This window comes from Rhinolophus sinicus, linkage group LG03, assembly GCF_036562045.2.
Source record: "Rhinolophus sinicus isolate RSC01 linkage group LG03, ASM3656204v1, whole genome shotgun sequence".
Classification (NCBI taxonomy): domain Eukaryota; kingdom Metazoa; phylum Chordata; class Mammalia; order Chiroptera; family Rhinolophidae; genus Rhinolophus; species Rhinolophus sinicus.
The window spans coordinates 66,193,068-66,207,545 of NC_133753.1; the positions used below are offsets into that span (position 1 = coordinate 66,193,068).

Here is a 14,478-nt window from a genome sequence, read left to right on the forward strand (position 1 = left end):
AGTCTCTGTACTCTGCTTAGAATTATACAACTTGAAAAGTAAGAGATTTCCAAGTAACAATTTCCTCATTTTACAGATGCAGAACTTAGGCTCCAGGGTAGGTCTTAAACCCAAATCTCCTTGTCCCCGTAGGCCCCTCGATGACTTTCCTCTCCCAATATTTCCCAGAGAATACTGTTTAGGAATTAGTGGGATGTTGTCTGACCAGATATATTTGAGACGTGGTGAGATAAACTTGCCTTTTGCCATGCATCTCAGAGTATGTAATGTGCTCGTTGGCCACGGAGGCTATAGAATTTGTAGCATTTTCCAAACTCATTTGACCACGGAATCCTTCTGTAAAGAGACAAGGTTCTCAGGAATACCAGTTTCGGAAACAGACCTGCAACCTTCTACCTCTCCAATGGCTGCTTCCCTTTCCTTTCTTAGTGTAGGAAATTGAAACTGAATCAGGAATACAGGGGTTGATTACAACAAAATGAGGGTTGGGGGGCACTCTAGGGACAGCTAGGCTTCCACGGTCATTTCAGAGGCTGGGGACATTTGAGGAAAATGCCACAAGTCTGCCCAGAGTGACCACACGTCCCTACACGTAATTCTGTGCAACATGACATCTCCTCTGTGTGATTCTCTGTGCTCTTCTGGCATGAAAACTGCCCTCTTACCTTGAGATTTCCAACCAGATAGAGTTCCCGTCACCCTTATGAGTATGAGGGGACACACAGGATGCGTGGAGAGAACAGACGTGCCAGGGGTTAGATGAAGGATCCGTGACCAACGGCCAGGAAACTGATGGATGCCTGCGGCTCTGTCCTTCCCATGGCCTTAAAGTAAACGCATTTTACCCAGTTCTCCTGTGCGTTCAGAAGGTTCATAGAAAACCAGCAAGGCTTCCTAGTTGCCGCCATAGAAAATAATTCATTTGAGGAAACTCTGTTAATGCATTGTTTTGGCCATGGAAACTCAGCTAATGATTTTTTTATATATTCTTGTGGGAAACATTAATGGATTTACTTGCATTAAAAAGCAATTTCGATTTCTAATTTTTCCTCATTGTCTCTCTTTCACATTTAACCACAAAAGCAATGCCCGTGATTGGTCCAGGAAACTTACTCAAAGGATAAAATCAAACACCAGCAAGAAACGGAAAGTCTCCCTGCTCTTTGACCATCTGGAACCAGAGGAGCTGTCGGAGCATCTTACCTACCTTGAGTTCAAGTCGTTCCGGAGGATATCCGTATGTACCCAAGGGGCAGGAGAAAAGCTTCCCTGGCATGTATTTCTGAACATAAGCAGAGAAATTCAACAGCCTGTCCACCTCCAACCTCTAGAGCCCCCTTCCGTGACGGGAGGCTTTCCCATCAGATGTGCCGTCCGGAGAATCAGTACACTCTGAATTCCTTTGTTGCTCCTGCTGTGCTTCCCTCCATCCTCCGTGCCTGTCCCCACCCTACCACCCGCTCAAGTGACAACATGCATATGTGAGCGTATACACACACAACCTTTTACCCCGATAATCATTAGGCTTCCAGAAAAACTTTTTAAAATTTTCCTCCCCCCAAAAATGGAGATATGTCCTCTGAGAGTTTGAGTTCATTCTAGGATAGGTTTTGAATGGCTATGGGAATTCCCAAAATAAAGTAGATGTTACTGGTCTAGCCCAGAATATACCTGGTGATGACATGGCCCAGCACTCACCCGTGATCCTAGAGATAAACTATACTGACCCAAACCGTGCTCCTTAAAACTCTCTATGTGATACCGAAAAACACTGGTACCAAAGAAGAGAGCTAGTCGACATGTCAGATGCCACTTACACCCTCATGTGCCAATATGCTTTCCTGAGAAATGTTACCTTTACTTAGCCCCCACCCCGACTGAAAGATGCAGTCTTCAGCTTTGTTCTAAAACTACGGGCTACCTAGTTGTTGGGTGCATTTCTTAGAATGACGCCCTGTGTTCCCTGGATGAGGGGACGGAGCCCAGGGGGTGGCTTGAACAAGGTCATCCAGCTTGTTAGAGCCAGGGCTGCGGCTCAGATCACATGCAAGTCTCAGTCACTCGGCACCAACTTATTGAGCCCCGTGGTATCTGGAAAGAGACCTGCAAACCCAGTTACAGAGGTTGTTTCATCTTTTCTCCCATAATGGTGACATCTGTCCTATTTTCACACAGCTGTTGGCCCAGGCAGCCAGGACCCCCCAACCCCCACCTCCAGGTACCTTGGAAATAAGTCTCCAAGCATTATTCTGCACTAGCCCCCCAGTCCCCTCACTGGCACCCCTCAGACAGAACCTCAGGCCCTGACTTGGAAGCTCCACCTGGGGAGTTTCCATTTGGCAGTGCCTTCCTCTGTCACGGGGAGGGACACTGAAAGGAGCCATTATCACACTGGAAATCGGAGCCCAGCTGGCAGGGCTGCTCAGTCAGGCCTACAGGATGCCTGCTCGATGCCTGCGCTCAGATCAGCAGAGGCACAAGTGAAAAATCAGTGTAGAACAATGACTCTGAGCCTATGGTCCCCTTCCAGGGCTCCCCTGCCACTGAGGCAGTGTTCTATTTGCAAAACAAAATATCAGTTCCAACCTTAATTGCTTTTGAATGGCAAGGCCCCTCATAGAAGACTGGGGGACTTTTTTGTTTTCCCTAAAACAAATGTTCTAAACAGTTTTCCCAAACAATAATTTTCCCTCCAACATGGGACTGGAGGGAAATTGCTCCCTGTTGTGAACTGAGCGGCATTTGCTATTTTCTTTTTATTACAATACTTTGGAGGGTGGGGTGAGGGAGATCACTGGGATGAATCTTTTAAAAAAACAAGTGAATTCAACATGTTAGAAGGGTATATAAATGTGTTCACTGGAAGGAGCACGGGCATTTTCTCTTAGCACCAGTAAGTTTTGCTTTGAGTCTCTCCTAAAGAGTAGTTTTGGTCCTACTCATAGTTTACTACCCATCAGCAATCACGGCCCAGTAAAACAGGAATCAGTTCATTTGCATTTATTTTATTTAGGTTGTTTTCTCATTAGTATATTACTAGTCAGGCGGGACTAAGGTATGTGTACTGAAATGACAACTCCCCGAGTCCCTCCCCCATAGTTTCAGTGGCTTAACAAAGCAAAAGTTTATCTTTCACTCACACTACATATCTAACATAGGTCAGCAGAGGATCCGTAATTCAGAGACCCAGATGTGGGAGGTTTCATCTTGACACACTCTCTGTAGCGATGGAAAGGGAACATGGCAAATAATTCCCTGGTTCTTCTATCTTTCCCTCGAAAGTAACATCACTTCCGCTCACATGTTACTGGCAAAACTATGCCACATGGCCACACCTGATTTCAGAGGGGAGAGCTGGAAATATGGGGGGTACAGCACCAAAAACTTCCATAGAGCACTGGAGCAGATAGACTACTCCCTATTGGTTATCCTGTTTGAGCAGGATTGGTTGTGACAAAGACACAAGAGCTACCATCATTACTTATACAGTGATCTGGGATCTTTCTAGTTTCGTATATGCTGTTTCATTGTCAACCATAGTCAGTGCTATTGTCCAGCTGGGAAACTGTGGTCACAGAATTAGCTAACCAGGTTTCATGTATGCTACTCACTTGGCTTCTGTTCAAGTTCAAAGGAAATCCAAACAGGTTTGCTTTCACCTGAAGTTAATAATTATCCCATTAGCACCACCTCACATGTATGTAGCACTTTGAAAAATTAAAGTGCTTTCACATATTATCATGTTTGATCATAACAATTCCATGTGCTAGATAGGGAAGATTTTATCATCCCGTTTTTAAGGTAAGAAAACAGCTGGGGGAGCGGGAGAGGGAGAGGAGGGAAAGAGAAAAAAAGGAGAGAAGAAAGAAGTGGAAGATGGAGAGCATGCAAGGGAGGAACAGGAGAAAAATAGTTTTATAAGAGGAATATATATATATATATATATATATATATATATATATATATATATATATATATATATAATATATATATATATATATATTCCTAGTCACTCAGCCAATATATATACATATTTGCCCTTCAGCAGCAGAGCTGGAATTAGTATGGAGATTTTCCTTCTATTCTGTATTCTTTAGAATTTAGAAGTATGAGTATCAACCCAAATACAACATTTGAATTAACTAATGTGTTGGATTGCCAGGTATACATCCACTTATGCCTAATGACTTGTGGTGTACTGACCATGCTGTGGGTACAGTAAGAAACATTTCCGCCCTACCATTTTTCAGCCAAGCAGAGGGCATGACAGGGAGGAGGCCCCAGAGCTCCTCTGTCCCATGGCAGTTCTGAGCCATCAGCTGCACAGAGAGGACATGCCACTCAGGTCTCCCAGAACAGCAGAGCAGCCATCCTGATGGGTTTCTTTCCCCCCAGTTCTCTGATTATCAGAATTACCTGGTGAACAGCTGCGTGAAGGAGAACCCCACCATGGAGCGGTCCATTGCCCTGTGCAACGGCATCTCCCAGTGGGTCCAGCTGATGGTGCTGAGCCGCCCCACCCCGCAGCTCCGAGCTGAAGTCTTTATCAAGTTCATCCAGGTGGCCCAGGTGAGTGATGGAGTAAAAGTTTGGCCTGGGCTGTGGGGTCAATTATCCCCTCTCCTCCCCTACCCTGCCAAGTCTTTCCCTCCTGAAAGACTTGGGGTTAGTGTACCTTAAACTGTCCTGAGATCTAGACATGGTGACTTCTATTTCCCAGACAAGGGCAACGTGGAGAGGGCCATCTCAGGGGTCAGGATATGGTTTTAGACCTATTTTAGATCGTTACCATTTTTCAGATGCTTACCAGCCTGCATTGTTTTCCCAAATCTGGCCCACATGGCAAAGGAAAGGGTAATTCCAAGTTTGCCTGGGGCTGGAGTTGTCTTGGGTCTTTGAGCTCATGCTGTGTGAAATGTCTGGGTTTAATGTTTGAGGAGCAATGTGTAAACATTTGATAAGAGGAAAACTGTACAGTAAGTCGTCACTTATCATCAATAGGTTCTGTGACTTTACGAGAAACGACATATAATGAAACCCCTTTTACCATAGGCTAATTGATATAAACAAGACTTAGGTTCCTGTGGCATCATTATAATGAAATGATGTTGACTGAAATGATGTTATTCGAGGGCCTGCAGTGCTGTGGACACATTATTTTAAATTCACCAGATTCTAGCTTCTCTGTCCCAATTACTGACCTCTGTAGGCACTGGCATTGCCAAGGAATTAAGACAAAGTCCTTACCCTCAAAAATAAGTCTGGTTAATTTGGTGTGAAGGATATAAAAGATTACACTTAATGAAACATTTTTCCAGCTCCAGATGGTCTACACCAGTGTTCCTCGAAGTCTGGTACAGGGACCACCTGCTCTGATATTAACTAGAGGTATATTAAAAGCACAGACTCCTAAGGTCAACCCCAGACCCAGGCAATCAGAATATCTGGATTTGGGTCCAAAAATCTGGGTGTCAAATTAGTACCGTGTTTCCCCAAAAATAAGACCTAGCCGGACTATCAGCTGTAATGTGTCTTTTGGAGCAAAAATTAATATAAGACCCGGTCTATGTTATAGACTATAATGTCTTATAGTAAGATAAGACCGGGTCTTATAATATAATAACACCGGGTCTTATATTAATTTTTGCTCCAAAAGACGCAGTAGCGCTGATGGTCCAGCTATGTCTTATTTTCGGGAAAACACGGTACTTTCGGTGGTTCTTAGAAACCACTGATCTAGATGGTGGTCAGACCAGCAACACGAAAGGAGGTAGATGTGACACCTTGTCTGGCTTGGCACCTAGTGGTCTGGAATTAAGGCTAAGAGGAGAAATCAACAGGAAATTGCAACACCTGATTGCTAGTCTTTGACCTGCAGAAGGAAGACGGGACACAGAGATGAGAGGCAGCCTGTAAACTCGCATGTAACTGACATGTACAGTGACTCTGTTTCCATCTGTTTTATGTGTCACAGAAGCTCCACCAACTACAGAACTTCAACACACTGATGGCTGTGATAGGTGGTCTCTGTCACAGCTCAATCTCCAGGCTCAAAGAGACAAGTTCGCACGTCCCACCCGAAATCAACAAGGTCAGTGCTGTCTCCTCTGCGGCTCCTTAGCAGCATTCTTAGGACCAGTATCAGTGTTTCCTCCGTAGGGGCAACCCAGGAAGCATTTGTGAACCACACCATCCCACCCACCAGGCAAAATACGGAGGAGGTAAACCCCAGTAAAACCCACAGGATAGGGACGTCACAGGTGTGAGTGGCTGTGATTCAGTCTTGGCTCAGTGCCACTGCACACATTCCCGCTGGTCAGCTGAAATAATGTGCTTTCCCATGTTCATATGCCACTGGATATTCGGTCACCGTCTTAAATACTGACTCCCTTACTCCAAAATGTTTTCCCGCACAGAAGAGTGGTTCAGTTGACCATAGTTCAGTCTGCACATCAAGTGTAGTTACATAGTGACACATTAAAACCCTACCTCTCAACATCCCTTGGAGAATGACATTCTGGATAAATTTACCCAGATAATTGGAAATGAGTTTTTCAGGCACCATTGTGTAATAGAGTGTTTCACTGAGGAATGTTTTTCTTAAATATCCTATGCACTTTTCTACATTCTTAGATTTTACAGAAGAGACTTTAATCTTTTATAACATAAGGCCGTTACTAGAAACATAAGCCACTATGATATACTGAAGATATCGCTGCAGCAATATATGGCATGGGCTAGACGACTGCTCTTCTGAGCATTTCCTCTCATTTAAGTGGACCAACCAGCCCTCCCTTCCTAAACTCAAACCCCCATTCTCCCAAGCTGGCACGGAGAGACATTCTTAGGGAGAGATGCCTGCGCCTCATCGCCCCATCTGTTTTTCCCAGGTGTTTCGCTCCTTTGGGAGTCGCTTACTAGTCATACATGCTCTCACAGTGCTGGGCTCTGTGGAGCTCCCCTACTCCCACCCATCAGTGGTCTGGTCACCTTGTAATTCCCTTAGTTCTGTGGAGACCAGGTGGAACTGAAAAGATTGCCCGCGTCTCAGATGTGACAGAGAAAATACAGATTAAGTTGTCTCTGTGTCATTTCACTTAGAGCTTGCTCCTCTTCTTCAGCTTGGGGTCCCCCACCACAGTGCTTCCCTGTCTGCAGCTACTTGCACCTCAGGCTGGTCTACGTAGTGAATTAGTAAGTCCCGGGTTAAAGCGAGTGTACCCCCCGGTAGTTTTGTTTCACCTCCTAAGAACAAACATCTCTCCTTTTTGCTCTTCGCCTCTCGTCTGAGCACCTTCCACACTTCACGCTCATCTGCACTGTTAGCTAGAGATGTGTGAGGAAGAGGTGCTCTTGCCAGCTCAGGGACTGAGGGAGGCCGATGCCAGAACCTCAGAATCTTCAACTGGGGAGAAATGGTACTTCTTAGGCCAGTTTTATTAAAAGGATTTCTGGCAGTGTTTAAAATGGTAATTTTGAGTTGTAACGTGACTGGCAGTCTTTACTTCCTGTCTTTCTTCCCACTCACACACGGGGAGTGGGGTTGTGAACTGCGTGCTGCCTGGAACCAGGCGTGTGTGACAAGACCACATGGGGCCGCTCCTTTTCTGTGCTGATGAGCAGCCACGCCCGTTCCAGGGCCGAGGGAGTGGGTGAGCTCTGATGAAGAGCTGCCTGGGGCTTCTGCCTCATTCTCTTGCGTGTCCTTTGCTGGGAATTGGTCTAGGTGATTTAGTCTCTCTAGTTCCAGCTTTTAGTTAGTGAATGGAGTGCCAGCTGCCCAGCTGCTTCCTAGACATAGGCCCATTTTTGTTTTCAGAATCACTGAGGTGGCCACAGAGCGAAGAACATGCAATGGCCTGCTGATAAAGCGCCACTTAACACAGGCCTTTCCCCGTGCCAGCAAGTCAGCACTTCTGACATCCCATTTCAGCTACATCCCATTTCAGCTGCTCAGCAGTGCAGTGTCTCTAGAAGCATTCAGATGACACGAGGGAGGGGAACTGCATGGCTTGGGGACAGAGGTCAGAGGGACACTTACTGTTCACTATATACGCGTCTAGCTTTAATTTTTACATCAGGTCTTTCTTTCACTCTCCTTTTTATTTGGGGAAGGGGAACAGGACTTTATTGGGGAACAGTGTGTACTTTCAGGACTTCCTCCAAGCCAAGTTGCCGTCCTTTCAGTCTTAGTTGTGGAGGGCGCAGCTCAGCTCCAGGTCCAGTTGCTGTTGCTAGTTGCAGGGGGCGCAGCCCACCCTCCCTTGCGGGAGTCGAACCAGCAACCCTGTGGTTGAGAGGACGCACTCCAACCAACTGAGCCATCCAGGAGCTCAGCGGCAGCTCAGCTCAAGGTGCCGTGTTCAATCTTAGTTGCAGGGGGCGGAGCCCACCATCCCTTGCGGGACTTGAGGAATCGAACTGGCAACCTGGTGGTTGAGAGCCCACTGGCCCATGTGAGAATCGAACTGGCAGCCCTCGGCACCAGGAGCTCCAACCACCTGAGCCACAGGGCCAGCCCAGGTCTTACTTATTTTTTTAAAAGACAAATTTTAATATAAAAATGATAAATAAGGCCTCATCTCAGGTTTTTTCCAGTTATGTAGTGGGCTCAAGTAAAACACCTTCTGTGACGTTTGACATAATCCGCACCTTTCAGATGAATCATCCCCTGGCCGACAGAGTAGGGCTGGGGTGAAGTGATGGTAGAGGCGGAGAGTCAACAAGGTGGCCCCTGTAGACAGTACACCTGCCTGGAAAGGTACCTGTGAGTGGGTCTCTTCTCTGCTTTGTAGGTCCTGGGGGAGATGACAGAGCTGCTGTCCTCCTGCAGAAACTATGACAACTACCGGCGTGCCTATGGGGAGTGCACCCATTTTAAGATCCCCATCCTGGGGGTGCACCTCAAGGACCTCATCTCCCTGTACGAAGCCATGCCGGACCACCTGGAGGACGGGAAGGTGAACGTCCACAAGCTGCTGGCCCTTTACAATCACATCAACGAACTGGTCCAGCTGCAAGAGGTGGCCCCGCCCCTGGAGGCCAACAAGGACTTGGTACACCTGCTGACGGTGAGCCCCCCCAGGAGACGAGGGCCGAGCACCTGTGTGCCAGGGGCCACTCTGCACCCCACCAAACAGAGCTCAGCTAATCCTCATAGGAACTATAGGAAGTAAATACTGTTACCTGCATTTTCTGGAGGGGGATACTGAGGCACAAAGACATAACCTGCCTGAGGACCACACAGTCAGCAGCAGAGCCTGCACTCAGACCCACGTGCTGTATGCTCTCGGGACTCCTAGGGACATTTCCCCCTCCCTGCAAAAGCAGTCCTAAGCTCTCTGGGAGGAGCTGACAGCCAATCAGGACACAGGCTTGGTGAGAGACGGAGACAGTGTGTTCTCATAAAAAAAGGACAAGGCAGTGAATTCAAAAGAAAAACAGGTTCAGTATTTGGCCCCTGCCCCCACTGGCCTAGATCCCTGCTCCTGGAAGCATGTAAGCCAAGGGAAAGCGACACACTTGTATCGGTGCAGGAGACCAGGATTTGCACTTTGGGGAAATAGGGAGACCAGACGAGCTCCCTCCTTCCAGACGTGCAGTTCTGCAGCTTACTAGCTGTGTGACTGTGGGCATGTGACTAAGTCCTGTTCCTCCTCTGTAAAATCAGGGATTCGTGTCTGGAATGACTTCTAACTTTTCTGGTAGTTCTAAAATTACACAATTTTTCATCCACTTTTGTTGCAAAATGGAATAACTAGCATAGCCTCTACGTATATCACAGGGTGATTCTGGTCGAGCCCCCGGCTTCACATCCGGCTGGTGTCTAATCCCAGCCTTTTCACTAACTGGCAAGGTGACCTTGACAGGTCTCGGCCTTTGATATCATCATCAGTGGAAAGAAGTACAGAATCTTAACATTTTGGAATCACAAATCCTGTAATGAGAGCTGTGAACATTCTTCTCCGAAAAATATACATGAGCCATATATGCAAAAACTTGTATGTTTTGGAGTTCTGGACCGCCTGAAGCCCATCCACAGACTCCAGGTTAAGATTATTTCAAAGACTTCTCACCTCTAAAATTTTATAGTTCTAAGATAAATGGAACTCATTAACTCTGAATCGTCTAATACTTGTTATCATTCAAACTGGGTTCTGTTGCTAGAATCAAATTTTAATATCAGGTCATGCAAACGGTCCTTTCAGGTCATCTGTCTGCTTTGGGAGAGAACGAGTGAGATGTGGACCATCTGAGCAGTTAGGGCCTAAGCTCTATGTAAAGGCTTAGATATTATAGTTTAAATGAGAGCATCTTGAGAAGTTTCCAAAATTCAAAAACATTTTAACGAGAAAGAACTAGTGCTTGCGGTATTGCAACAGTGGGTGTTACACCCTCCAAACTTTGTGAATTTTTAAATTTAAAAGCCAACTCGTAAGAGCCTAGACTAAACCACTAGAGAGGAAGAACTAAGAAAGAAACACATCAGCCCTGGGCAAGGCAGACAGCATCCAAACAATTACCCCGTTCTCCTTTGATCTGCAGTTATCCCTGGATCTCTACTACACGGAGGACGAAATCTACGAGCTTTCCTACGCCCGGGAACCAAGGAACCACAAAGCCCCAGTGAGTTTGTCATATTAAGACTCCTACAGGTAACAGGTGGTGTACAAGCTGCCTATCGACGTCATTCATCTGAAGGGACTTTTAGTTCAGTTAGTGTGTTGTTTCTACTATGTGCCCAACCGTGTGCTAGGAACAGAGAAAGCTTCAATGTACGTATGCATGAGGACTAGTTCCTACCATAAATAGCCTGTGGTTGAAGGGGTAAGATTCATGTGTGAAAGGTAAATAACTAAATGCCATAGGGCATTAGAATGAGCAGTGAAATCAGTCGGTGGTTTACAAGGTAGAGAAGGGAGGCAGTACTGTGGGCTGGAGTGACCTCTCCCTCCCATGTAGTACGAAGTGTCCCCACATCGTTCTTTCCCTTCTGTGATTTGTTGATGATAATGAGAGCCATATGCATACTATCAGAAGCCGAACTTCAGCAGATTTCCAGCTTGGTAGATACACAAGCCCCGTTATCCAGGAGTCACATGGGTCAGAAAGAGACCTTTGTGCAGAGCAGCCCTCCAATAGCGGGGTGGGTACTGCACAGCAGGAGCTTCACAGGTTATCTGGCCCCGCCTCTCCTGCAGGCAGGTTAATAATGGCAGTCTTCCTCCTGAGGGACCAGTAATTGCCAGTGTCCTGGGAAGCTTCCCAGGCCCCAAACAAGTGGTACTCAAGGGGAGAGAGTGCCCCCACATAAGAGACACAGCTGACCTGTCAGATGGCTAAATTTCATTGTCTCTATACAGATCAAGTTCTAGCTTCCTATTGTAATGAAAGATGTTCACTGGTAGGTTCTTCTTCAGAAAGGGTACCTTCTCTTGTTTTTAGAAGAGATTTTAAGTCGGGTCAAGTCTTAAATATTTAAGGGTGGAATCCATCTCAGCTTGTCCAGGCCTTAGACTTTTTTCTTGTGTCTTCCTGCCTTTTAGCTATTTTTCTCCTCATCTACATCCCCACTAAATAGTAAATAAGTGATCTACTTTACTCTTTATTGATAGCTTTGACAAAAAAGTTTAATGGGGAGGAAACTGAAACTCAGATTAAATTGAGAATTTTACATTATCTGTAGATGGAGACAATGTGAGGAGCATTTTGTAAACCGTAAAGCACAGTAACAGTGTTAGCCACGATTACTGTTCTAAATTTCAATGACCTGGGCTCTCTGCTCCTTACCACACACACAGGTGGGTGTTCACAGCTGTCAGGTAGATGCAGCCATCGGGTAGTGGGAAAGGAAGGAACCGTAAATTACAGTGCATTATAATCATGGAGATTTCTCTGCTTATTTCATTTTAGCCACTAACACCTTCAAAGCCACCAGTAGTTGTGGATTGGGCCTCTGGAGTGTCTCCCAAGCCTGACCCAAAGACTATAAGCAAACACGTCCAGAGGATGGTGGATGTAAGTACAGCTGTTTCAGCAGACAAAAGCCAGGCACTGCCAGGCTTAGTTTTGTATGTTGGGAGAGGGGGAGGGGGAAGTGGTAGAAACACAAGGTGAGAAACTTGAAACTCATTCCTGTGTGAGCACAGGGAACAACTTCTCACATTGTGGCTGCAGAACAGTTCAGAAGCTACATTTTGCCAACACAGGGGACCTCATTATGGGGGGATCTCTGCCTTCTCTTAAAGACCCAGCAGGAGTGTATATATTGAAAGGTTGCCAGTTGATGTGGGGGCAGAGAGATGTTGGAAAAGGTCTGAGTATAAGTAAAGGTAATAAGGAGAATCTAAAATTGAAAATGTTGGCACTGCTTGATTCAGTTCACTGTGCTAGATGCTGAAGGGGCACTACATAGGTTCATATTTCTACATTTATCCTGTGGACCACTCCAGCGTTAACAAGAGACGAGGAACAATGAGTGGTAGAGGACTGAGCTGGTTAGTAGAAGCTTCAGAGATGGTGCACTCTGAGCTGAGCGATCAAAGGGCAGAGTGGAGGGAGAACGCCCCTCTGTGCAGGGTGACGGATAATTGACATGCCAAGGGATCGAAAGCCTTTGGTCACCCTCCAGATTCTGGGACCAGCAAGGACCTGGGATGTGACCCACGCATCTTCGCAGCAGCCTAAGGAGCATGTTTCCTGGTTCCTCTCATTCAGGCTGAGGAGGAGGCTTTTACCAGCTGCTCCGGCCCTTGTCATTTGGCTAAAGGGAGAAATGACTGTTTTCTCTTCAGTAATCACCAAAGAAATTCCTTTTTTCACAGTCTGTCTTCAAGAACTATGATCACGACCAAGATGGTTACATTTCTCAGGAAGAATTTGAAAAGATTGCTGCGAGTTTTCCATTTTCCTTCTGTGTGATGGACAAAGACAGGTGAGGGTTTGTGTATGGAATACACGGTTATAAGCCCTTAGGCACAAAAAGTTTATGGGCATCGCTAGGAGAATTTATCTTGGATGTGTTGCTGCTGTGATCACTTAATGATATTTGGGCTAAGATACTGGGGCTAACAGAGCAATCATCAGATGAATGCCTGTCTGGCTTTTGTTAGGACCACAATAAACTGTGAAATCAGTTTAGGAATAGTCAACTGTAAATTTTAAAAAGTTTAAGTCTTCTTTCTTGTTTTGTACTTATAGGTTATGAGAAACTAATAATTAATAATTTGCATATTTACTTTTTGCACAGTTATGTAAGTTTTATCTTGATTCTCCATATAAAATCAAATGTATGGTTGGTGGGTTCCAGTTATGTATTATATTCTGAAGTCTGAAGTCAGAAACTGCTGCGTAAGGTATTTCTCTCTATATACACAAAATGTCCACCATTTCTTTTTCAAGTCATATAGACAGTGGTGACATTAGGAAAACAGTTTAGCCAAACAACAACTGTAAAGATGAGTAATCCCATCTCACCTACTTATTACATGCTATTCATGTATCCTTATTAAGGGGAAGGCTCCTGGAGGTAATTCCCAGGTAATACACACTGTACTACCTACCACTCAAGGATAAAAAGAAAGGTGAGTTTCTGAGGCTCGAAGCCGCCCTTGCTTCCCCCCTCACACCCTTCTCCGTGTCATTTGCTGGCAGGGAAGGCCTTATCAGCAGGGACGAGATCACGGCCTACTTCATGAGGGCCAGCTCAATCTACTCTAAGCTGGGCCTGGGCTTTCCTCACAACTTCCAAGAGACAACCTACCTGAAGCCCACTTTCTGTGACAACTGTGCTGGATTTGTAAGTTGTTCTTAGAGTGCTTCAGGGTTGAACTGGGGAAGAGTATGAGACAGGTTAAATGAGTAAGCCAGGCACAGACCTCACAACCCCCAATGACTCAGACCAGCTTAGAGCCTAAGCAAACACCCATAACAACCTGGTCCTCACATACATGGTTTTTACTTGCACCCACCTTTTCCCATTCCTTCCTGCTTTATTTTCCCTCTGGTGCGTTGAAGCCTTGGATAAATGGTAAAGAAATATTGAATTGGGATATACTTTTTAAGTATCACAATGCTGTTCCAAATGTTATGAAAAAGCAGTAAGAGACACCCGCGCCCGTCCCCACTTTAAAGGGAACTGCCTGTAAGAAGCCCTCCAGGCTCTGCCCTTCCTCTGCCCCACCCGGGCCCTGACCCCAGGATTCTATATCCTTGTTCTTTAGTTTGGAGTCCTGACAAGCCTGTTTCTCCCATGATTCATCCTCTTCAGGCTTGGGGAAGGCCTGGCTCCTAAATCTACTGTAATAAGCTTCTTAAGAACATTTGACCTTCATCAGCATGAACTTTTCCTGTTTGCAACTTAAGGTCACGAGGGACAATACATGAGAAATAAATGAGGTTCCCCTGCCACCTGAAGTAGAAAATAGAATGAGGGAAAATCCAGACTGGACGCCAGTGCCTAGCCTCCTACCTGATGGG

At 45.9% G+C, this 14,478-nt stretch overlaps 1 protein-coding gene across 2 annotated transcripts in view; it reads left to right on the plus strand.

Moving 5' to 3' along the window:
• Positions 1-14,478, plus strand: part of RASGRP1 (RAS guanyl releasing protein 1) — a 76,285-nt gene that overhangs the window by 51,502 nt on the left and 10,305 nt on the right. For both annotated transcript variants that reach the window (XM_074327920.1, XM_019725514.2), the window contains exons 6-13: positions 1,084-1,237; positions 4,396-4,569; positions 5,975-6,091; positions 8,796-9,071; positions 10,546-10,626; positions 11,914-12,018; positions 12,825-12,934; positions 13,654-13,798. In XM_074327920.1, the coding sequence (XP_074184021.1) occupies positions 1,084-1,237; positions 4,396-4,569; positions 5,975-6,091; positions 8,796-9,071; positions 10,546-10,626; positions 11,914-12,018; positions 12,825-12,934; positions 13,654-13,798 (1,162 nt within the window). The remainder of the gene's footprint in view (positions 1-1,083; positions 1,238-4,395; positions 4,570-5,974; positions 6,092-8,795; positions 9,072-10,545; positions 10,627-11,913; positions 12,019-12,824; positions 12,935-13,653; positions 13,799-14,478) is intronic.